The sequence below is a fragment of the Salmo salar genome, chromosome 15 (genome assembly GCF_965601325.2).
Source record: "Salmo salar chromosome 15, fSalSal1, whole genome shotgun sequence".
Taxonomy (NCBI): domain Eukaryota; kingdom Metazoa; phylum Chordata; class Actinopteri; order Salmoniformes; family Salmonidae; genus Salmo; species Salmo salar.
The window spans coordinates 42,919,379-42,943,258 of NC_138305.1; the positions used below are offsets into that span (position 1 = coordinate 42,919,379).

A 23,880-nucleotide genomic window follows, 5' to 3' on the forward strand; every position below is an offset into this window, starting at 1 on the left:
GGTACAATAATATGTGCTACTGTCTGCCAGTATAAGGAGTGGCAGGAAACTGCCCCCAAGAACTCGACACAAGATTGACTAGATATGCTATCGATTGCTTTTTCTCTGTTGTGTGGCAGACTGTTGTAGTCGATTCATAGCTATGATCCGTATCCTATTTCGGGTTTCCTGGTAGGATTAGGGTTTTGGGAAAGAACCAAATACATTTATTTTTGCTAGTCTTTTCTGAAAAGAAACAGTTTCGTATGATTAGGGCATTTAGAGTACAGTGTAACTCTGGTATTACGACTCAGTTAACTTATACAGGGTGGTGGAAACAAAGCGCTGATTTTATTTGTGAAGGGAATCGGTTAGTCAGCTAGCTTTAGCTTTTAGCCTGCACTGTTGGACATGTCTGCCTCGGCCGGTGCCTCTCCGTCAGCCCAGGCCACGGCCCTGGTCAGTCCAGGCACGGGGATGTCTATGTTTCGGTGGCTTGAGGTTCTGGAGAAGGAGTTTGACAAGGCGTTTGTTGACGTCGATTTACTACTTGGAGAAATCGACCCAGATCAAGCTGACATCACATACGAGGGTCGTCAAAAGATGACAAGTCTCAGCTCCTGTTTTGCTCAGCTTTGCCACAAAGCCCAGACGATTTTTCAACTTAATCACAAAGTAGAGGTGAGCGCAAACTTGTCTTGTATAAATGCTAAAAAGGATGCGCATGATCATTTGATATGTTAATGGTATACTTATGCTGTGTAGGCCAACAAGCTAGCTCCTAGTTAGCTAAATAGCTGTCAGAATTAGAATGTCCTCCATAACTCTCTCCATGCATGACAGTGCGTCTCTGGACATCCAGTTGAGTGACAGGTCGAGGGTAGATGGCTCGACATGATCTCAAACAACAACTTCCGTACTTTGTCCCTTCCTAAAAGTTTGAAATTGACCACCCACTATCAATATCTGTTGTGTAACTTGTGTTGACAATCTGCATTTCTGCTCTGGCAATTGACAGAATAAGAATTAGACCACAGTACACACACAATATTTGACAGCCACTTCGTTGTAAAATCTATTGATGAGAGAAACAAGGATCATCCTGACCCTTACTCCACCATGTATGACCTCACCATGCTCAATAGCCATTGTTTGGTCAGTGGTGTAGTTGACTCAGTCAACACCTTCCCAACAATTCTTAAGACTACCGTAGAGCTCCTATTACTGCCTGTATGTAAATTGATACTGCATTTCAGCCTCTACCTTCAGCGCAGTATAGTGCTGAGACCAGGAATTCTGGCTTTACACAACCAGTTGGCACCCAACAACACCCACTACAAAGTCATGGCCTAAGGGTATATGACATTGCTAAAGTAAACCAAATCTGTGGAAAATCAGCTATGATTGGATTTGTGAAATACCTGTTTTCTGTCCACTGGTTACGGCCGTTGCTGTGTGACCAATTAGAATTATGTTAAGATCTATTTAGAGAAAGTAGGTTAGATCTGTATTGTTACATTTAACTAGGCCTACATGTTTTCCACCTACCTAAGGTAGCTTTGAGCTAATGACAGGTTGACACAATGGTCACATTACAGCAGGAAGGGCAGGTCAAAAGCCCATGATAAAACACATCAAAGGCACCAAGGTAAGAGCATAGAAATGTCAAATACTGGAGCATGGGAAGTTCACTAATAATTGTTAGATTCCACATCAGCAGGAGCAGAACATATTTTTGGTATTGCAGATTGTTCTGGCAATTCTCAAACGTCAATGGGAGGAAGGATGTTTGAAATGCTTTTTTCACAAACCATTGAGAATATCATGAAAGTAAGTTCCCATTTTAGGCCTATACATGCCTCCTGTGAGACCCTTTTGATCGGTGAACTGTAGGACTACATGATACAGACGTCTTGGTATTATTATTCTCTAAATATAAAGTTTCTTCATTCTTTAATACAATTTTAATTTATTCAATTTCAAAAATATGAATCTCAACTACTGCAGCAGAGCCATGGGAGGGGCCAATGTCACAGACCAGAACTAGAAGGGGTCTCAGGGTAGAGGAAGAGTAAACTGTAAAAATGTCAGATTTAATACATTTTACAAACATAAAGGCTCAAGATTAAGTTACTTAATACAAAACTTCAGTAACTAAGGTCTCTCAAAGTATTTTAGCTCCCAACCTGTCTGCTATTGTCTCCAGTCCTTTCTCCCCCGAATGTGAGCAGCAGCAGCCTACTCAACTGTTTGGTCTGATTGGCTGAACAATCACACACATGATTGACTAATGAACCTCAGCTGGGCTCTATTAGCCTCCTAACTTGGAAGGTGCTGGAAGGGCATGGTAAGAGGGTTTGCTGTTTACAGCACCACAACTACCCTTGTTGATTTTAAGACATATTGTTTGGGACAATATACTCTACAAGTACATCACATTTCCAGAGTGGGCTCTCTGCTAATTTTGAAGGTGTGATCAATTTTATGAGCACCACCAACACTGTGAATGGGAAAATGGATTCAAAGGGTTCTCCCACTGCTGGTGACTTTCTGAATGTGCAATCCTAAAGGAGGACTGTGATTGGTTAATGACCTGTAATGTCTATTTCTATGAAGAAGAACAAAAAATGGGTCATATCTTTAAAAGTAGCAGAGAGCCCACTCTGTAAATGTGATGTGTTTGAAGAGTATATTGTTACAAACACAGGGCTCTATGCTAACCTTAGTTTACGAGGAGCACTTCTGTGCCTCATTTGAAAAATGTAGGTGCACACAAAGACATTTAGGAGCGCAATAAAAACGGAGTTATTAAAGCTAGAATCCTTAATTCTTCTAGGCGCACCGGTGCTCCTAAATTAAAATTCCAGGTCGCACAGCAAAATATTTAGGCGCATATGCAAGTCAAATGGTGGCACTGTAGAGCCTTGAAACAATATGTCTAAAAATAGGCAAAATCAAAAAGGGTAGTTTTGAGATTTTTTTTATGTTGAATAAATGAATTTGAAAATGTCTTTCATGAACTGGACATAGGCTACTCCATATTTGAGGGAGCACAATAAGGACTATAATGACACCCAGATGTCTGTATCATGTACAATTCACAGTTCATAGGGTTTTACAGGAGGCCTGTATAAGTCTAAAAAGGGCCTAAAATCGACAATTTCATCATGATAAAAAAAGAAATGTAAAAAGCATGTTAAACATCCTTCCTCCGAATGAAGTTCCTATGTGAGAATTGCCAGAACAGATCTGAGATGCCCAAAATATTTTCAGCTGTCGTGGAATCGCCCAATATTAATCTAGGTTCTCACACAGAAGACCAGACATAACCAATGTTCTTTAGTAATACTAGTCCCGTGCGAATAGGGCTCAAGAAGAGTTTTAGGTTGCCCAAAACCCTATTCGGACTGGATTAGTTTTACTGGGAAGGTCGGGTAGGGTAAATATGTGCATGAACACAAAACACCACGTCTTTGTAATTTTAGTCCTGTCTGAATCTGTCATGTCACTCATTTTTACATGGCAGGAGAGTAACAATTCCAGCCAGAATAACCTACTGTTTTTTTTGGAACACTCCAAAATCATCTGATAATACTAGTCCCGTGTGAATCGACATCCCTGTGTTTTGAGAGAAATGTCTGAGTTTGTCAGGTGTTGCTCGCACTTTGAGCAAGGAAACTAACTGACTCGATAAATTGAACAGTGCTGTGCATAGCCTATATATGAAGGGCCTAGATGTATCAACTTTCACTGCGAATGCTTTTGTTTATATGTTATGTGCGAATGAGTTGAACATTGCCAAATGCATCAATAAAAACTATTGCGCATATTTAATGCAACACTTGGTTTTAATAGATCGCAAAGCAGCATACAACAGAGCTAAATGTTTGGAAATTATAAGTTCACTTCCTCATTCATTGTCTAAAAACGCATATCAAGTGCAAGTGCATTGTTTTGCTCACATCTGAAGGCTAAGGGATATTTAGGACGTTTTATATTGCGGATTGCTAAAATATCCTAATGATTATGAACTAGAGGTTGACTGATTAATCGGAATAGCCGATTAATTAGGGCCGATTTCAAGTTTTCATAACAATCGGTAATCGGTATTTTTGGCCACCGATTTGCCGAATTTTTAATTTAATTTTTTAATTTTTTTTAATTATTATTATTATTATTTTATTTTTACACCTTTATTTAACTAGGCAAGTCAGATTAAGAACACATTCTTATTTTCAATGACGGCCTAGGAATGGGGGTTAACTGCCTTGTTCAGGGGGGATTCGTTTTTGCAACCTTCCGGTTACTAGTCAAACGTTCTAACCACCTGCCTTACGTTGCACTCCACGAGGAGCCTGCAGGCTGACTACCTGTTACGCGAGGGCAGCAAGAAGCCAAGGTAAGTTGCTAGCTAGCATTAAACTTATCTTATAAAAAACGATCAATCTTAACAATCACTAGTTAACTACACATGGTTGATGATATTACTAGTTTATCTAACGTGTCCTGCGTTGCATATAATCAGTGCGGTGCCTGTTCATTTCTCATCGAATCACAGCCTACTTCGACAAACAGGTGATGATTTAACAAGTGCATTTGCGAAAAAAAGCACTGTCGTTGCACCAATGTACCTAACCATAAACATCAATGCCTTTCTTTAAAATCAATACACAAGTATATATTTTTAAACCTGCATATTTAGTTAATATTGCCTGCTAACATGAATTTGTTCTCTAGCGTTCCGTGCAAGCAGTCAGGGTATATACACCAGTTTGGGCCGCCTGGCTCATTGCGGACTGTGTGAAGTCCATTTATTCCTAACAAAGGCCGTAATTAATTTGCCAGAATTGTACATAATTATGACATAACATTGAAGGTTGTGCAATGTAACAGGAATATTTAGACTTAGGGATGCCACCCGTTAGATAAAATACGTAACGGTTCATTTTCTAAATGATAGTTTCCTGATTCGTCCATATTAATGACCAAAGACTCGTATTTCTGTGTGTTATTATGTTATAATTAAGTCTATGATTTGATATTTGATAGAGCAGTCTGACTGAGCGATGGTAGGCAGCAGCAGGCTCGTAAGCATTCATTCAAATAGCACCTTCGTGCGTTTTGCCAGCAGCTCTTCGCAATTCTTCAAGCATTGCGCTGTTTATGACTTCAAGCATATCAACTCCCAAGATTAGGCTGGTGTAACCGATGTGAAATGGCTAGCTAGTAAGTGGGTGCGCGCTAATAGCGTTTCAAACGTCACTCGCTCTGAGACTTGGAGTAGTTGTTCCCCTTGCTCTACATCGGTAACGCTGCTTCGAGGGTGGCTGTTGTCGATGTGTTCCTGGTTCGAGCCCAGGTAGGAGCGAGGAGAGGGATGGAAGTTATACTGTTACACTGGCAATACTAAAGTGCCTATAAGAACATCCAATAGTCAAAGGTATATGAAATACAAATCGTATAAAGAGAAATAGTCCTGTAATAACTACAACCTAAAACATCTTACCTGGGAATATTGAAGACTCATGTTAAAAGGAACCACCAGCTTTCATATGTTCTCATGTTCTGAGCAAGGAACTTAAACGTTAGCTTTTTTACATTAGCACATATTGCACTTTTACTTTCTTCTCCAACACTTTGTTTTTGCATTATTTAAACCAAATTGAACATGTTTCATTATTTATTTGAGGCTAAATTGATTTTATTGATGTATTATATTAAGTTAAAATAAGTGTTCGTTCAGTATTGTTGTAATTGTCATTATTACAAAGAAATTTTTTTTTTTTATTATAAATCGGCCGATTAATCAGTATCGGCCTTTTTTGGTCCTCCAATAATCGGTAGTGGTATCGGCGTTGAAAAATCATAATCGGTCGACCTCTATTATGAACACACTTTCTAAATTCAAATATTATGGCGACGCTATACCAAAGGTGGTTTGGTATGGTTTAGAAATTTGGAAACCAAGATCCTAACTGTTATAGGCCTATTTCTATTTTGCCGTGTTTATCAAAAGTGTTGCAAAAACTTGTCAATAATCAACTGACTGGCTTTCTTGATGTCTATAGTATTTTCTCGGATATGCAATCTGGTGTCCGCTCAGGTCAAGGATGTGTCACTGCAACCTTAAAGGTCCTCAATGATGTCACCATTGCCCTTGATTGTAAGCAATATTGTGCTGCTATTATTATTGACCTGGCCAAAGCTTTTGATACCGTAGACCATTCCATTTCTGTGGGCCGGCTAAGGAGTATTGGTGTCTCTGAGGGGTATTTGGGCTGGTTTGCTAACTACCTCTCTCAAAGAGTGCAGTGTATAAAGTCAGAAAATCTGCTGTCTCAGCCACTGCCTGTCACCAAGGGAGTACCCCAAGGCTCGATCCTAGGCCCCACGCTCTTCTCAATTTACATCAACAACATAGCTCAGGGAGTAGGAAGCTCTCTCATCCATTTATTTGCTGATGATACAGTCTTATACTCAGCTGGCCCCTCCCTGGATTTTGTGTTAAATGCTCTACAACAAATGTGGTTTGTTAAGAAGAATGCCCCTCGTCCCACAGGTGTTATTACTACCTCTGAGGGTTTAGAGCTTGAGCTATTCACGTCATACAAGTACTTGGGAGTATGGCTAGACAGTGCACTGTCCTTCTCTCAGCACATATCAAAGCTGCAGGCTAAAGTTAAATCTAGACTTGGTTTCCTCTATCGTAATCGCTCCTCTTTCACCCCAGCTGCTAAACTAACCCTGATTCAAATGACCATCCTACCCATGCTAGATTAAGGAGACATAATTTATAGATCGGCAGTTAAAGATGTTCTTTACCATTCGGCCATCAGATTTGCCACCAATGTTCCTTATAGGACACATCACTGCACTCTATACTCCTCTGTTAACATTTTATTTAACTAGGCAAGTCCGTTAAGAACAAATTCTTATTTACAATGACGGCCTACCGGGGAACAGTGGGTTAACTGCCTTGTTCAGGGGCAGAATGACAGATTTTTATCTTGTCAGCTTGGGGATTCGATCCAGCATCCTTTCGGTTTCTGGACCAATGCTCTAACCACTAGGCTACCTGCCACCCCAAGTCTGTAAACTGGTCATCTCTGTATACCTGTCGCAAGACCCACAGGTTGATGCTTATTTATAAAACCCTTTTAGGCCTCACTCCCCCCTGTCTGAGATATCTACTGCAGCCCTCATCCTCCACATACAACACCCGTTCTGCCAGTCACATTCTGTTAAAGGTCCCCAAAGCACACACATCCCTGGGCCGCTCCTATTTTCAGTTCGCTGCCAAAGCTTTGGCCAGGTCAATAATAATAGCAGCACAATATTGCTTAGAATCAAGGGCAACTGGAACGAGCTGCAACAAACACTCAAACTGGACAGTTTTATCTCAATCTCTTCATTCAAAGACTAAATCATAGACACTCTTACTGACAGTTGTGGCTGCTTTGTGTGATGTATTGTTGTTTCTACCTTCTTGCCCTTTGAGCTGTTGTCTGAGACCAATAATGATTGTACCATGTTTTGTGCTGCTACCATGTTGTGTTGTAACCATGTTGTTACAGTTGAAGTCGGAAGTTTACATACACCTTAGCCAAATACATTTAAACTCAGTTTTCACAATTCCTGACATTTAATCCTAGTAAAAATTCCCTGTCTTAGGTCAGTTAGGATCACCACTTTATTTTAAGAATGTGAAATGTAAGAATAATAGTAGAGAGAATGATTTAATTCAGCTTTTATTTCTTTCATCACATTCCCAGTGGGTCAGAAGTTTACATACATTCAATTAGTATTTGGTAGCATTGCCTTTAAACGGTTTAACTTTGGTCAAACGTTTCGGGTAGCCTTCCACAAGCTTCCCACAATAAGTTTGGTGAATTTTGGCCCGTTTCTCCTGACAGAGCTGGTGTAACTGAGTCAGGTTTGTAGGCCTCCTTGCTCGCACACACTTTTTCAGTTCTGCCCACAAACTTTGTATAGGATTGAGGTCAAGGCTTTGTGATGGGCACTCCAATACCTTGACTTTGTTGTCCTTAAGCCATTTTGCCACAACTTTGGAAGTATGCTTGGGGTCATTGTCCATTTGGAAGACCCATTTGCGACCAAGCTTTAACTTCCTGACAGATGACTTAAGATGTTGCTTCAATATATCCACATAATTTTCATTCCTCATGATGTCATCTACAGTGGGGAAGAAAAGTATTTAGTCAGCCACCAATTGTGCAAGTTCTCCCACTTAAAAAGATGAGAGAGGCCTGTAATTTTCATCATATGTACACGTCAACTATGACAGACAAAATGAGAAAAAAAATCCAGAAAATCACATTGTAGGATTTTTTATTAATTTATTTGCAAATTATGGTGGAAAATAAGTATTTGCTCACCTACAAACAAGCAAGATTTCTGGCTCTCACAGACCTGTAACTTCTTCTTTAAAAGGCTCCTCTGTCCTCCACTCATTACCTGTATTAATGGCACCTGTTTGAACTTGTTATCAGTATAAAAGACACCTGTCCACAACCTCTAACAGTCACACTCCAAACTCCACTATGGCCAAGACCAAAGAGCTGTCAAAGGACACCAGAAACAAAATTGTAGACCTGCACCAGGCTGGGAAGACTGAATCTGCAATAGGTAAGCAGCTTGGTTTGAAGAAATCAACTGTGGGAGCTATTATTAGGAAATGGAAGACATACAAGACCACTGATAATCTCCCTCGATCTGGGGCTCCACGCAAGATCTCACCCCGTGGGGTCAAAATGATCACAAGAACGGTGAGAAAAAATCCCAGAAGCACACGGGGGCACCTAGTGAATGACCTGCAGAGAGCTGGGACCAAAGTAACAAAGCCTACCATCAGTAACACACTACGCCGCCAGGGACTCAAATCCTGCAGTGCCAGATGTGTCCCCCTGCTTAAGCCAGTACATGTCCAGGCCCGTCTGAAGTTTGCTAGAGAGCATTGGATGATCCAGAAGAGGATTGGGAGAATGTCATATGGTCAGATGAAACCAAAATATAACTTTTTGGTAAAAACTCAACTCGTCGTGTTTGGAGGACAAAGAATGCTGAGTTGCATCCAAAGAACACCATACCTACTGTGAAGCATGGGGGTGGAAACATCATGCTTTGGGGCTGTTTTTCTGCAAAGGGACCAGGTCGACTGATCCGTGTAAAGGAAAGAATGAATGGGGCCATGATTCGTGAGATTTTGAGTGAAAACCTCCTTCCATCAGCAAGGGCATTGAAGATGAAATGTGGCTGGGTCTTTCAGCATGACAATAATCCCAAACACACCGCCCGGGCAACAAAGGAGTGGCTTCGTAAGAAGCATTTCAAGGTCCTGGAGTGGCCTAGCCAGTCTCCAGATCTCAACCCCATAGAAAATCTTTGGAGGGAGTTGAAAGTCCGTGTTGCCCAGCGACAGCCCCAAAACATCACTGCTCTAGAGGAGATCTGCATGGAGGAATGGGCCAAAATACCAGCAACAGTGTGTGAAAACCTTGTGAAGACTTACAGAAAATGTTTGACCTGTGTCATTGCCAACAAAGGGTATATAACAAAGTATTGAGATAAACTTTTGTTATTGACCAAATACTTATTTTCCACCATAATTTGCAAATAAATTCATAAAAAATTCTACAATGTGATTTTCTGGATTTTTTTTTCTCATTTTGTCTGTCATAGTTGACGTGTACCTATGATGAAAATGACAGGCCTCTCTCATCTTTTTAAGTGGGAGAACTTGCACAATTGGTGGCTGACTAAATACTTTTTTCCCCCACTGTATTTTGTGAAGTGCACCAGTCCCTCCTGCAGCAAAGCACCCCCACAACATGATGCTGCCACCCCTGTGCTTCCCGGTTGGGATGGTGTTCTTCAGCTTGCAAGCTTCCCCCTTTTTCCTCCAAACATAACGATGGTCATTATGACCAAAAAGTTATATTTTTGTTTCATCAGACCAGAGGACATTTCACCAAAAAGCACGATCTTTGTCCCCATGTGCAGTTGCAAACCGTAGTCTGGCTTTTTTATGGCGGTTTTGGAGCAGTGGCTTCTTCCTTGCTGAGCGGCCTTTCAGGTTATGTCGATATAGGACTTGTTTTACTGTGGATATAGATACTTTTGTACCTGTTTCCTCCAGCATCTTCACAAGGTCCTTTGCTGTTGTTCTGGGATTGATTTGCACTTTTCGCACCAAAGTACGTTCATCTCTAGGAGACAGAACGTGTCTCCTTCCTGAGCAGTATGACGGCTGCGTGGTCCCATAGTGTTTATACTTGCGTGCTATTGCTTGTACAGATGAGCGTGGTACCTTCAGGTGTTTGGAAATTGCTCCCAAGGATGAACTAGACTTGTGGAGGTCTACAATTGTTTTTCTGAGGTCTTGGCTGATTTCTTTTGATTTTCCCATGATGTCAAGCAAAGAGGCACTGAGTTTGAAGGTAGGCCTTGAAATACATCCACAGGTATACCTCCAATTGACTCAATTGATGTCAATTAGCCTATCAGAAGCTTCTAAAACCATGACATAATTTTCTGTAAATTTCCAAGCTGTCAATTTAGTGTATGTAAACTTCTGACCCACTGGAATTGTGATACAGTGAAATAATCTGTCTGTAAACAATTGTTGTAAAAATTACTTGTGTCATGCACAAAGAAGATGTCCTAGCCGACTTGCCAAAACTATAGTTTGTTAACGAGAAATTTTTGGAGTAGTTGGAAAACGAGTTTTAATGACTCCAACCTAAGTGCATGTAAACTTCCGACTTCAACTGTATGTTGTGTTGCTATATGTTGTGTTGCTACCATGCTGTGTTATGTGTTGCTGCCTTGCAATGTTGTCGTCTTAGTTCTCTCTTTGTGTAGTGTTGTGTTGTTGTCTTGTTGTGATGTGTATTTTGTCCTATATTTATATAGTATTTAAAAAAAAAATAATAATACAGTTTTATCCCAGGCCCGGTCCCCGCAGGAGGCCTTTTGGTAGGCCGTCATTGTAAATAAGAATTTGTTCTTAACTGACTTGCCTAGTTAAATAAAAAACCTCTGTTTCTGTTGTAATTGTCAATCTGTTGAATAAAAAAAAAAAGAATCCTGTCGAAATACATAACCATGTTCTCTGCTAATACTATTCCCGTGCGAATAGGGTTTTATATCACGTGTCAAACTCATTCCATGGAGGGCTGTGTCACTGAGTTTTCTTGCCTCCCTTGTACTTGATTGATGAATTAAGGTCGCCAGGACTGCGGTTCAAAATCGTAATAGACACACCCTCGTCCACTTACCATCGCCTTATGCTCTTGGGGGAATCCCCGTCACCATCTTGGAGGGTGGTCCAAATGATTAGCCAAGCAAGGGAAGTTTGCAACGTAATTCCCTCAGCCCTCGTTTTTAGTCGAGTTTGCGAGTGTACAATTATGTTCACTCCGGGGCCTAAAACGCCCCATAATTCAATTCGTGACGATTGTACATCCGCTAAGAAAAGTCCGGAAAAACTTTAAATCTCAATATGGAGTCAACGTACAAGTGTAAGTAAAAACGAATGTAAAGAATTTAGAAATTGTGCTACTAATGCACAAACGCGTCTCGTAAAAGTAAGATGTTTTTGTTTGATTAGCTTTTGGAAATTGTAGAAATATTTTTTATCCTTCTTCAGAAGTAGCTAGGCAGGCCATATAATTTGCTAGCTATCATACAGTAGGCATATTAATAATTATATAGTTAATATAAGTATACATGCAATCATAATTGACTGTAGCACATATAAAGCACCCACAAGCTACCAGTGGCTGAAAACATAATCATCGCGGGATGAACAAGTGCCGAATTTCCGAACAAGGGCAGTCCATTTAAAAATCATTCCCTCCTCCCTTGCCCTGCAAGGGTATACTCGTCAGACGTCATGATACGTCATCTGAAGTGTCCACTTAATTTGAGGGCTGAGGGGATAGGGTGTGTATTTTACGTGTTTGGACCGCAACCTAAGTACTAAGGAACTCCCCTCACCTGGTTGTCTTGATCTTTAATTGAAAGGAAAAACCAAAGCCAGCAAAACTCTAGGCCCTCAAGGGAATGAGTTTGACACCCCTGCCTTCTACTCATTGGGACCTTACTTAAGAAATAAGGCCAGAGGGGGTGTGGTATATGGCCAATATACCATGGCTAAGGGCTGTTCTCAAGCATGGCGCAAAGTGGAGTGCCTGGACACAGCCCTTAGCTGTGGTATATTGGCCATATACCACAAACCCCTGAGGTACCTTATTGCTATTATAAACTGGTTACCAATGTAATTAGAGCACTAAAAACAAATGTTTTGTCATACCTGTGGTATACGGTTTGATATACCACAATTGTCAGCCAGTCAGCATTCAGGGCTCGAACCACCCAGTTTATAACAGCATATAAACTAGTGTTGGCTAAAAATGACCTAGTGTAGTTGCACCTTAACCCATTGTATGTGGTCTGTTGGCATGTTATTCTTAGCAATGCTGCTGTGCTGTCAGAATAGCTAGTAAACACTCATGAAAGTAGAGTAGAAGGTTTTCTAGACCTTGAAGGCTCAGATTGGTGAGTCAAGCCTGTTTTTCCTGCCCAGCCACTGGAACCCATTGTGGGCATCCATTTCTAGATTCAGTATTTTGGCTAACTCAGAACCCATATGAATACGAGTGTAAATCGGCTAGATTTATATTTGGATCTGTATTTGCTGAAGACCGTAAGACTGAAGAGGAAGAATGTCTTCAGGTCCGGGGCCTCTCTCTGGTACCCAGATGTTCAGTGACTTAGTGTTTCTACAGCTAAGGACATTTAGTGCCTTGACTGGTGCCTGTTTCAGACCCCATGAGGATGGGGTCCGCTGGTGTAATCTACTTTACCCCCTCCGTTAAAAATCTATTAAAACTATTCTTTATTTTCTCCATAAAGCTACTGAGACCTCAATGGGGGCTTTATCCCCTTATGTGAGATGAATCAGTTTTGCATGTGTGTGAATCACTTAAAAAGCTTAACTGTGGAAGATGTAAGTCTGCCGGGGAAGCCAAGCTTCAGGGAATTGCTTTCTGTCATTATGTTGCTGACACTTGAGCAAAAAGCTAAACTGTGTCTCTTGTCGAGGGAGCAAGGTTTTTTAATGCAAACAGAATAGATTGTAGAATAATAACAAAACATAAAGTGATCACTCAGCTATTAAGAATTCCTCAGCCTCGGCTCCGGACTGTTACTCTGGCATAGTTTATCAGGAAGAGGACAGGTCAGCCAGACCCGTGTCTTAGCCTTTCTGATTAGATTAGAGAGCATGGATATAGACACAAAAAAACAGAGCAAACTAGAATGCTATTTGGCCCTAAACAGAAAGTACACAGTGGCACAATACCTGACCACTGTGACTGACCCAAAATGAAGGAAATCTTTGACTATGTACAGACTCCGTGAGCATAGCCTTGCTATTGAGGAAGCCAGCCGAAGCAGACCTGGCTCTCAAGAGAAGACAGGCTTATGTGCACACTGCCCACAAAATGAGGTGGAAACTGAGCTGCACTTCCTAACCTCCTGCCAAATTGATGACCACATTAGAGACACATTTTTCCCTCAGATTACACAGACCCACAAAGAATTCGAAAACAAATCCAATTTTGATAAACTCCCATATCTATTGGGTGAAATACCACAGTGTGCAATCACAGCAGCAAGATTTGTGACCTGTTGCCACGAGAAAAGGGCAACCAGTGAAGAACAAACACCATTGTAAATACTAAATACTTTATTTTCCCTTTTGTACTTTAAGTATTTGCACATCATTACAACACTATATATAGACATATGACATTTGAAATGTCTTTATTCTTTTGGAACTTTTGTGAGTGTAATGTCTACTGTTGATTTTTTTTTTTCACTTGCTTTGGCAATGGTTGGTGCTCCCAAGTGGCGCAGCGGTCTAAGGCACTGCATCTCAGTGCTAGAGGTGTCACTACAGACACCCTGGTTCGAATACAGACTGTATCACAACCTGCCGTGATTGGGAGTCCCATAGGGCGGCGCAGAATTGACCCAGCGTCGTCCGGGTTTGGCCGGTGTAGGCTGTCATTGTAAATAAGAAGTAGTTCTTAACTGACTTGCCTAGTTAAATAAAAAATATGTTTCCCATGCCAATAAAGCCCTTAAATTGAAACTTAAATTGAATATAAAGATCACTCTCAGTGACTCAGCCTCCAGCCACGAGATGCCCACGTTCCACACTGTCACAATCAGGATGTCCTGCCCTTTTTGGTGTGTGTGTGTGTGTGTGTGTGTGTGTGTGTGTGTGTGTGTGTGTGTGTGTGTGTGTGTGTGTGTGTGTGTGTGTGTGTGTGTGTGTGTGTGTGTGTGTGTGTGTGTGTGTGTGTCACTGTTTTCTCCTACCTATCTTACATTTGAGAAGCTATAGAATATTCGTACTATAGATTATTCTATTTGACTTAGACTGGGTCTCCTATAATGAAGGCCTGACTATAACAGTGATAGATGAGTCTCTGAGGATGATGATAAATCATTTAGGAGACAGAGGCTGTTTAGTATTCAGTCAGATTCGCATGATAAGCACACTCTTCTTTCATCATCATCATAGGTGGAGTGAATCCTAAAATATGAACCTCATTCATATCATAGACTAATTCATTCCCACAGCTGTGACAGGCAGGTGGCCCCAGTTCAATGGCATAAATAAATACATGATTTGTCTCTGAACCGAAGTCTGCTTCCCATGTTGCCAAGCTCAATAGGCTCCAGAGACCAGCACGAATGTGATTGAATTTTTTTCGGGGTTTTGTTCGCATACAATAGACAACCCTGAGCGCAGGATTTGTAGGCCTATTCATTTTGGCAAAATTCATTCAGGCTTGAATAAATAGTAGCTTTCTAGTGCTTTCTAAGAAAAAACTTTGTTGAAAAATCTGAAAGAGAACAGAGAGAGAATGTAAAACAGACCAATCCAAAATCTAATTTGATCTGTGCTGGGACAATGGCATGGGCATGGCACACTGATTGCGCTATATATAAATGATGAGGGTTCCTAAGAATCTTGGAAGTCAGAAGAAGTGAACAATTATGTAACTCTCTCCCTCCTCCAGGCTCAGCTGGTGGACCTGCGTTCGGAGCTGACTGACGTGCAGGCGGAGAAGGTGGTGGTGGAGAGGGAGGTCCACGACCAGCTTCTCCACCTTCATGCCATGCAGCTGCAGCTTCATGCCAAGGCTGGACAGACTGTGGACTCTGACTCCATCAAAGACAGGATGGTAGGGCGTCTCTCACACACTCACTCACACACACACACACACACACACACACACACACACACACACACACACACACACACACACACACACACACACACACACACGACTGCTAATATATTTTTTGGGTATACCTGCCGAGGTTCCAGTGTGTCTGTAAAGTGGTAAATGGTCGTATTCTTCCCCACTGCTTGGCTGTGATTTTAACTCTGCCTTTCTAACCTTTGACCCCTTCTCTGTTCTTCTCACCTTAAGCCTGTTCCCTCAGTGGAGGAGATGGTAAGTGTGTGCATGTCGTCTGTGTGTCTGGTTTTGTGGTAAGTGATAGCTGTGCGTCTGTGTCTTGCATGTGTCTGTGCCTTGGTCTGTGTACTCATCCTAACCTCAAGTTTGGTCTTTTCCTGCTCTTGCTAACAACAGTTGCTCATTAATAAGTCCAACAGGCCCTCTATGGGGCTTGTGCTAGAAATGACTGACAGTGATATCAGATATGGAATTATTGTAGCTTTGTTGTTTGTTATTGCCTATTCATGTATATTCGTGTTGCCCGATTTGATAGGAAAATGCATGTTTTGATACTTGCAAAGAGTTTTGTCTCAATAGTCAACAAAGCGCAAAGGGAAATGGGTACCACATAAATTACTACAAGTCAAAAAAGCTCATTCAATCAAGCCAGATGGTCGTATAAAAGCAAAGCTTACTTTCATATAATTTAAAAAGTTTGAAAAGTAGTAGAATGGGATAATGTCTTGGTGTGAGGTGAAAAGCATTCAATACTTTATTTTGTAAGTTTGTGGTACGAATCACATTATTGTGGGAGCACCTATATATGAATTAGGCTGTTTGAGAAGGTTTGTATCCTAAGCAACCTGCCTACACATTGTTTGAATTACAATAGACCAACTTCGCTACTGTAGTAAGTCAAAGCTGTGTGCTCTAAAACCTTGGTAGAGCATGGGTGAAGTAGGCATTGTGGTGCTCATGTGACATGAATTTCCTTTTTTGGCTTCAGACCAATGCCTACTTCTCACTTAAAACAGTTTTTGTGCTTAATTGATATGTGATTGTGGTCATGTTTTCATCATAACAAATCAGAAAATGTAAGCAGATTTTCCCTAAAAGGAAGTTACCAATTGTTCTGGGGTTCAATTTGATGCCAAGTTCTGAATGAACCAACTGGCTGTACCTGTGCTCTAAAGATTAAGTTCAAATCTTTGACCCTTTGTTCAATCTCTAACTTAACCACTATGGATAACTTGTTCATCATGGTCACCATAAGGGTTAGTGTTTTGAACTTATAATAGCCAAAGCCACAGTTACATATCTTGTGTGTCATGTGTGTGTCTTGTCCTCAAGTAGATATTTCATTTAACTTTCATCTCTACTGTTTACTGTATTCATGTTTGTCTTTGACATGGTATTTGTGGATGTACCACAGCACTCGCTCTCTCTGTAGAGTTTAAGTCAACCATTTATCTTCGTGTGCGTGTGTGCGTGTGTGCGTGTGCGTGTGTGTGTGTGTGTGTGTGCGTGCCCTCCCACCTGCCTGTGTGTGACAGGAGAGGGAGCTGCAGGCCAACAAGAAGGAGAAGGTGAAGGAGGTGAAGCTGGAGGCAGAGGTCAAGCTGCATAAGAAGGAGAATGAGGCCCTCCGTAGGCACGTCGCTGTACTGCAGGCTGAGGTCTATGGGGCCAGATTGGCAGCCAAGTACCTGGACAAGGAGCTGGCTGGAAGGTAACCCTAACCCTAGCTTAGACTGAAATAACCAATAATGCTGACTGTGGTAACTAGTTGTCTTTGGATCCATCATCTCCAGAGTACAGCAGATTCAGCTGCTTGGTCGGGACATGAAGGGGCCCGCTCACGACAAGCTGTGGAACCAGCTGGAGGCTGAGATCCACCTCCACCGCCACAAAACAGTTATCCGGGCCTGCAGGGGGCGCAACGACCCCAAGAAACCCCTAGCGTCTCCAGTGGGGCATGTGAGTGGACATCAGAGTAGAGGGGTTTGATTCTCAATGTAGTGAAGATATTTGTTTCCTCTTCATGTATCGCTAATTGTTTGCTTGTTTGATCCCTCCCTCAGGAAACAGATATACTGAAGAAGACCCAAGGAGTTGGTCCTATTCGTAAAGTAGTGTTGGCCAAAGAAGATCACGAGGGACTTGGAATTTCAATCACGGTAAACTCCACCACCAATTTTTGGCCAAACCAGAAAGTGTTAAATGCTATGTCTCAACCCATAGTGTGTTGCTCATCTGTAATGGTCCATGCCCTAATATTTGTGTGCATATCTGTGTGTTATGTCTGGATGGACAGGGTGGTAAGGAACACGGGGTGCCCATCCTGATCTCAGAGATCCATCCTACCCAGCCTGCGGAGCGCTGTGGGGGGCTCCATGTGGGCGATGCCATCCTGGCTGTCAACAGCATCAACCTGAGGGACGCCAAACACAAGGAGGCTGTCACCATCCTCTCACAACAGGTCAGACTCAGGAAGAGAGAAGGGTTGCATCTTGAATTTATGACTGTATGTATTCTGACGTGACTAGCAACAGTGGAAGAGTCGACTACAGCATATACAGCTTGGGACCAGGCTAAGTAAAACCATAGTAAAAAGCGAATACGTTCCTTTTGTGATCCACATTTCAAAAGCCTTTTGTCACCCTCTCTGTGACACCCAGTTAGTGTTTAGCCTGGGGGTTCCAATTTTTACTGAGTCAGTCATGTCTTTCCTTAACTTTAGTCAGCCCACACTCTATAGAGTAATTGAATGGAGGTTCATGCTGGGGTTAGTTAATTTAGCCTGTGGGACTGCTGCTGTGGATTGGGGAAAACAGTTAATCATGCCTCGACAAACAAACCAACTAAGCTTTTAGGTAACCTATTGTTAAGTTTTCTCTCACACTGCTGTGTGCACGTCTGTGTGCGCGTGTCTGTGTGCGTGTATCTGTGGGCGCGTGTCTGTGTTTGTCCGTGTGTGTGTGTGTCTGCGTGTGTCTGTGTGTGTCTGCCTCTGTGTCCCCCAGAGGGGAGAGATAGAGTTTGAGGTGGTGTACGTGGCCCCGGAGGTGGACTCTGACGATGAGAACGTGGAGTATGAGGATGACAGCGGCCATCGCTACCGGCTCTACCTGGATGAGCTGGAGGAGGGGTCAGCCACCAGCAGGGACAATGGCACAGCAGACACAGCATCACTACAAGGCAAGTTATCTCTGCTGTACCTCAGTCCTGGGCTTTCATTGATCAGAAAAAACACACACGTAGTTTTCACAGCAGTAGGGCTTTATTTTCATGTACGTGTATTTTAAACAGTGTTTTTACTTCACATTCACTTGCATTATACAAATGGGAGTCTTTGTGTTAATGTGTAAATGGTAGGCTTGGGCGGTATCCAGATTGTCATACTCATACTGACCTTGTGCCATACCCGGATATTCGGTAGTACCTGCACTAAGCACATGGGGTGCCATTTTGAAACACCATTGAGCCTTTGAGTACGGAACAAAAATATAATGCAACATGCAACAATTTCAACGATTTTTACTGAGTTACAGTTTATATAATGAAATCAGTCAATTTAAATAAATAAATTAGGGCCTAACCTATGGATTTCACATGACTGGGCAGGGGCACAGCCATGGGTGGGCCTGGGAGGGCATAGGCCCCCCCACTGGGGAGCCAGGCCCAGCCAATCAGAATGAGTTTTTCCCCACAAAAGGGCTTTATTACAGACAGAAATACTCCTCAGTTTCATCAGCTGTTTGGGTGGCTGGTCTCAGACAATCCCACAGGTGAAGAAGCCAGATGTTGAGGTCCTGGGCTGGCTTCTGAACATTAAATGATCTGGCAACAGCTCTGGTGGACATTCCTGCAGTCAGCATGCCTGTTGCATGCTCCCTCAAAACTTGAGACATCTGTGTTGCATTGTGTTGTGTGACCAAACTGCACATTTTAGAGTTGCCTTTTATTGGCCCCAGCACAAGTTGCACCTGTGTAATGATCATGCCGTTTAATCAGCTTCTTGATATGCCACACCTGTCATGTGGATGGATTATGTTGGCAGGAGAAAGGAGAAATGCTTACTGACAGGGATGTAAACAAATTTGTGCACAAAATTGGAGAGAAATAAGCTTTTTGTGTGTATGGAACATTTCTGGATTTTTTTTATTTCAGCTCATGAAACATGTATATTTTTGTTCAATATACATGTAACATCCCATAGAGAATGCTAACTTAATGCTAACAAGTGCATTGCAAACATTTTATACAGTCTCTGATCTAAAGTATTTGCAGGACAGACATCGCAGCTCATAAAGTTATACAAGTAACTCAAAAATGTTACTCACAGTTGGCTGCACGCGCAAATCAAATATTAGACATTAAGGCTCTTGATCCAGGAAGGGATTCTCTGCTGTTACCAAGCAATACTTGATTTTGGAAGACGCTAACCACTTAGCACAACTGAGGAGCATTTTAGACAGTTAACTTTATAGTTATAAGATAACTAGCTGGCAAACATTTAGTTGTAACTCGATCAACTGGCGTATGCTGCACAACAGTGAGTGACTCACAAGTCTCCAATTTCTCATCGTTGTGTGCTTGTAAACAAACACAACATGACTGGGGAACACTGGTAAGCTTCAGAATGAAAAATAATGTGACAGGTGAAATGAACGCAACCTTTTTTATCATCTAACATATTGCACAAGTTGACTACAGGTGTTTACTTAAAAAGCAGGAAAAAAATATTCAATGTATAAAAAAAATTGAAAGAAATTTTGACGGTATTAAAAAAACATCAAATCAATTTTTATTTGTCACATAGGCCGAATACAACAGAATAGATCTTGTAGTAAAAAAATAAAAATTACAAATATAGAAGGAAAAATAACAAATAATTAAAGAGCAACAGTAAAATAACAGTAGGGAGGCTATATACAGGGGGTACCGGTACAGAGTCAATATGCAGGGGCACAGGTTAGTCGAGGTAATTGAGGTAATATGTACATTGGATAATAAACAGAGTAGCAGCAGTGTAAAATTGATGGTGGGGGGGAGACGATGCAAATAGTCCGGGTAGCCATTTGATTAGCTGTTCAGGAGTCTTATTGCTTGGGGTTAGTAGAAGCTGTTAAGAAGCCTCCTGTGGCTATTTCCAAATACCCTGATATACGGTATACCGCCCAAGCCACAGTACCATATGAGCATATGTGAATGAACAGAAAATATGGCATTTCAGCTGGTACAAGAGTGAAAGATGCAACAGTAAGGAGAGAGATTCATGTTTGTCTCTCTATGTACTTGCTGCAGCCCTGGAAAAGATGTCCGTGGGTGACGGCCCAGAGAACGGAGACACAGGGATCTTCAGTGAGACGCCATCGGAGGAGACCCCGTCTAAGACTGCTGTGTCCGGAAAGAGCACCTCCTAGAGAGGCGGGGAGGATCTGGAGGAATGGGGGGAGGGGTGATGGGGGGTGCAGAGGAGGGAGAAGAGCTGAAAGACTGGGCTGCACATGTATTTTTGTACTATACTGTATGAGATTTAAGAGACTGGACAGCATCAGAGTCCACTGGAGGATGTATGAGGGGAGAAATGGGGATAAAGTCGACTCCTCATTAAGTCGTCATGGAAACGCACTCAAAGCTCTGTTGAATTCATGTTACTATCTTTGTGCAACGGTGAGGAACCAATGAGAGAAGACCACAGATTGAGGAGAAGATATGGGTCTAGATGATTGAATGGATGGACTGAGTGGTATTTTTCTGTGTGTATAGTTACTGATCCTATTTGCCCCCACATTAAGACTACACTTCCTTACTGTGAGACTGCCCTGCTGGTAATGAATACTGTTTTACTAGGCTGAGGAAATCTTCTCCCTTCATAAATGTTGGCTTTTATTTATCTCTTACACATGTAGCTTGTGTAGAGGGGTTTCCCTCAACTGTAATGTTCATCTTCTACCACTGATTATGATCTCAATGTTTATTCCCAAACCTGCACCGCTCTAAGATCCACCTACTAGTAGGCTTAGCCCTCAAGTGTTCAGAATATAGAACAGCCACATTCACCTACTGGATGTCAAAACAGAATGTACAGTCAGGGAAAGACTTGTCAGAATTCAAAGGATTTCAACTATTAGGGTGTTCCATCTGTGATCAATGTATCACAGTCCTCATTACACAACATTTTCATTTAAAGATGGGGCACTCTGAGCAATGCATCTTGTGTGCTACCTCATTGTCTTCATACTGTTCACTGACTGATGTTCTCTGAAAACAAGATATGTATGACAAAGTTACTGGTATCTCTGGAAGTATTTCTTTCACAAATATATATATTACCACAAGCTCCGTTGCCAGAATTTAGAAGTGCAATATCTTTAATCTCAACTAGGGTTTCTCCTTTACCGCCTTTGTTCTTGTCCCTTTTCACGCAAGGTACATATCTTGCTTGTCCCCGAAGTCCTTCGCTGTATTGTTTTCCCACCCTTCTCTATTACTGGTGTGCTGTGATCTTGTATCAGTGGCTGTGTTTTCAGACTCGTTAGGACCCAAAGATGACTGACCGCAGCGTGTCGGCTGCACTGTGTTCTGATATTAAGAGCTGTCAGATGGTTATCAACCTGTCTGAGGGATGGGAGTTTCCAGCTTTAATCTATGAATTTTACACAAACAAAAGGTTTGTGTACATGCAAACAGGTTTTTATGCACTGAAGATCAATTTAAAAAATAAAATCCACACTCATCTTTGAAACTATAGAAAGTTCTGTGTATACTATATAAATGTATTAGCTGTTTTAAAACATGAAATCAGTGCATTTCTGTAGATCATATTGGAATTTAGCTACTGTAGTAGCTAGCATCTCTACTGTACTCATTACAAATGTACCCCCATAGAGGGACTGAGGGGTTGAGGTGGTCATGACAACCTGCAGCCTTGTGTTCCAATCTTGACCTCATTCATAGCTAATCTGCAGTACTGTTTATTTAATTTTTTATCTACACTAATCAAAAATGTAAATGCAACATGTAAAGTGTTGGTCCCATGTTTCATGAGCTGAAATAAAATATCCTCAAAGTTTTCCATATGCACAAAAAACGTATTTCTCTAAAATGTTGTGCACAACTTTGTTTACATCCCTATTAGTGAACATTACTCCTTTGCCAAGATAATCCATCCACTTGACAGGTATGGCATATCAAGAAGCTGCAGGAATGTCCACCAGAGCTGTTGCCAGGGACTTGAATGTTAATTTCTCTACCATAAGCCACCTTCAACGTCGTATTCGAGAATTTCGCAGTACGTTCAACCAGCCTCACAACCGCAGACCATGTGTAACCATGCCAGCCCAGGACCTCCACATCCGGTTTCTTCACCAGTGGGATCGTCTGAGACCAGCTGATGAAACTGAGGAGTATTTATTTCAGTAATAAAGTCCTTTTGTGGGGAAAAACTAATTCTGATTGGTTGGGCGTGGCTCCCAAATGGGTGGACCTATCCCCTCCCAGGCCCATCCATGGCTGTTCCCCTGCACAGTCATGTGAAATCCATAGATTAGGGCCTTATTTATTTCAATTGACTAATTTCCTTATATGAACTGCAACTCAGTAAAATCATTTAAATTGTTGCATGTTGCGTTTATATATTTGGTCAGTAGAAATTGCACTTTGATCAAACTCAAATGCTCTTCATGAAGGACGTGTCCAAGCCAAGGACAGTTCCCTGCTAAACGTTAGTGAAATGAGACACAGAGTGGCACTAGACACTGAGACATCGTGTGTCATCGGAACACTGGCGCAGCATGTCATAGAGAATGTTCACATCGCTTGTTGCCAGTGCTTTTGACTGAAGAAACAAAGGCTCCCTTTTTAGACACAGGTTTTACCTGACCTTGTTTTCTTTGCTAAACTTATTTTTGTCATAAAATGTGTTTCTGAAATCTTGGACGATTTGGTATAAATGTCTTATCTGTAGTTAATGTATAACATTAAACCTTTGAATAAACTTCAATGTATTTGCCCAATCTGGTCTGTACAGTGTATGCGTATAGCCTTCCTTCAATATATGAAAGGGAGATCTTCATCTTCACTAGGTTGAAATGTGAAGATCCACATTTCTGACAATGAGAAGCAGGCAATGATGAAACTGGAAGTTATTTTTCTGATGTGTACTGTTACTAATGCTATTGCTTTTTTTCAGTGAACTACAATGAACACCAGGGGGAGATGTAAACACTAGAACCACTGGTAGTGCATTCAGAGTTTTTTTTAGGTTAACGTTTTTCCTGCCATTTAGAATTTACCAATGGGACACAGTACAAAACTGATACCTCTATGTCTTCCTGCTGAAAAAAGCTCACATGAACAAAGCTAAAACCACAAAGTCGTCAGTCCGCAAGAAGAGCATTGACAGGAATTTGTGGGGATAAACTGAATAGCCAGGAGCAGTGTGGTCACAGAGAGAGCTGCTCTGAGTCTGAGCTTTCAGGTAGCTTTGGGTTGGAGGTGTAAATGGTGCTCCACACCCCTGTGTGAACGCGCTGGACTAGGCCCAGCCCACTGGCAGACATGACCTCACACACACACACGCTCTCATCACACACTAAGGATCATAGCCACA

The 23,880-nt window shown here is 41.7% G+C and overlaps 1 protein-coding gene across 2 annotated transcripts; it reads left to right on the forward strand.

The window, feature by feature from the left end:
• Positions 1–122: 122 nt before the first annotated feature.
• Positions 123–22,342, forward strand: LOC106571388 (Golgi-associated PDZ and coiled-coil motif-containing protein). 2 transcript variants are annotated; one of them, XM_014144411.3, is made up of 9 exons: positions 123–660; positions 15,096–15,260; positions 15,513–15,536; positions 16,817–16,992; positions 17,075–17,240; positions 17,345–17,440; positions 17,578–17,742; positions 18,287–18,461; positions 20,571–22,342. In XM_014144411.3, the coding sequence occupies exons 1-9, from the start codon at positions 391–393 to the stop codon at positions 20,687–20,689; spliced, it is 1,356 nt and encodes a 451-aa protein (XP_013999886.3). In that variant the 5' UTR covers positions 123–390; the 3' UTR covers positions 20,690–22,342. The 2 variants fall into 2 exon arrangements, with proteins under 2 accessions (XP_013999886.3, XP_013999887.3); XM_014144412.3 differs by lacking the exon at positions 15,513–15,536.
• The last annotated feature ends 1,538 nt before the right edge of the window (positions 22,343–23,880 follow it).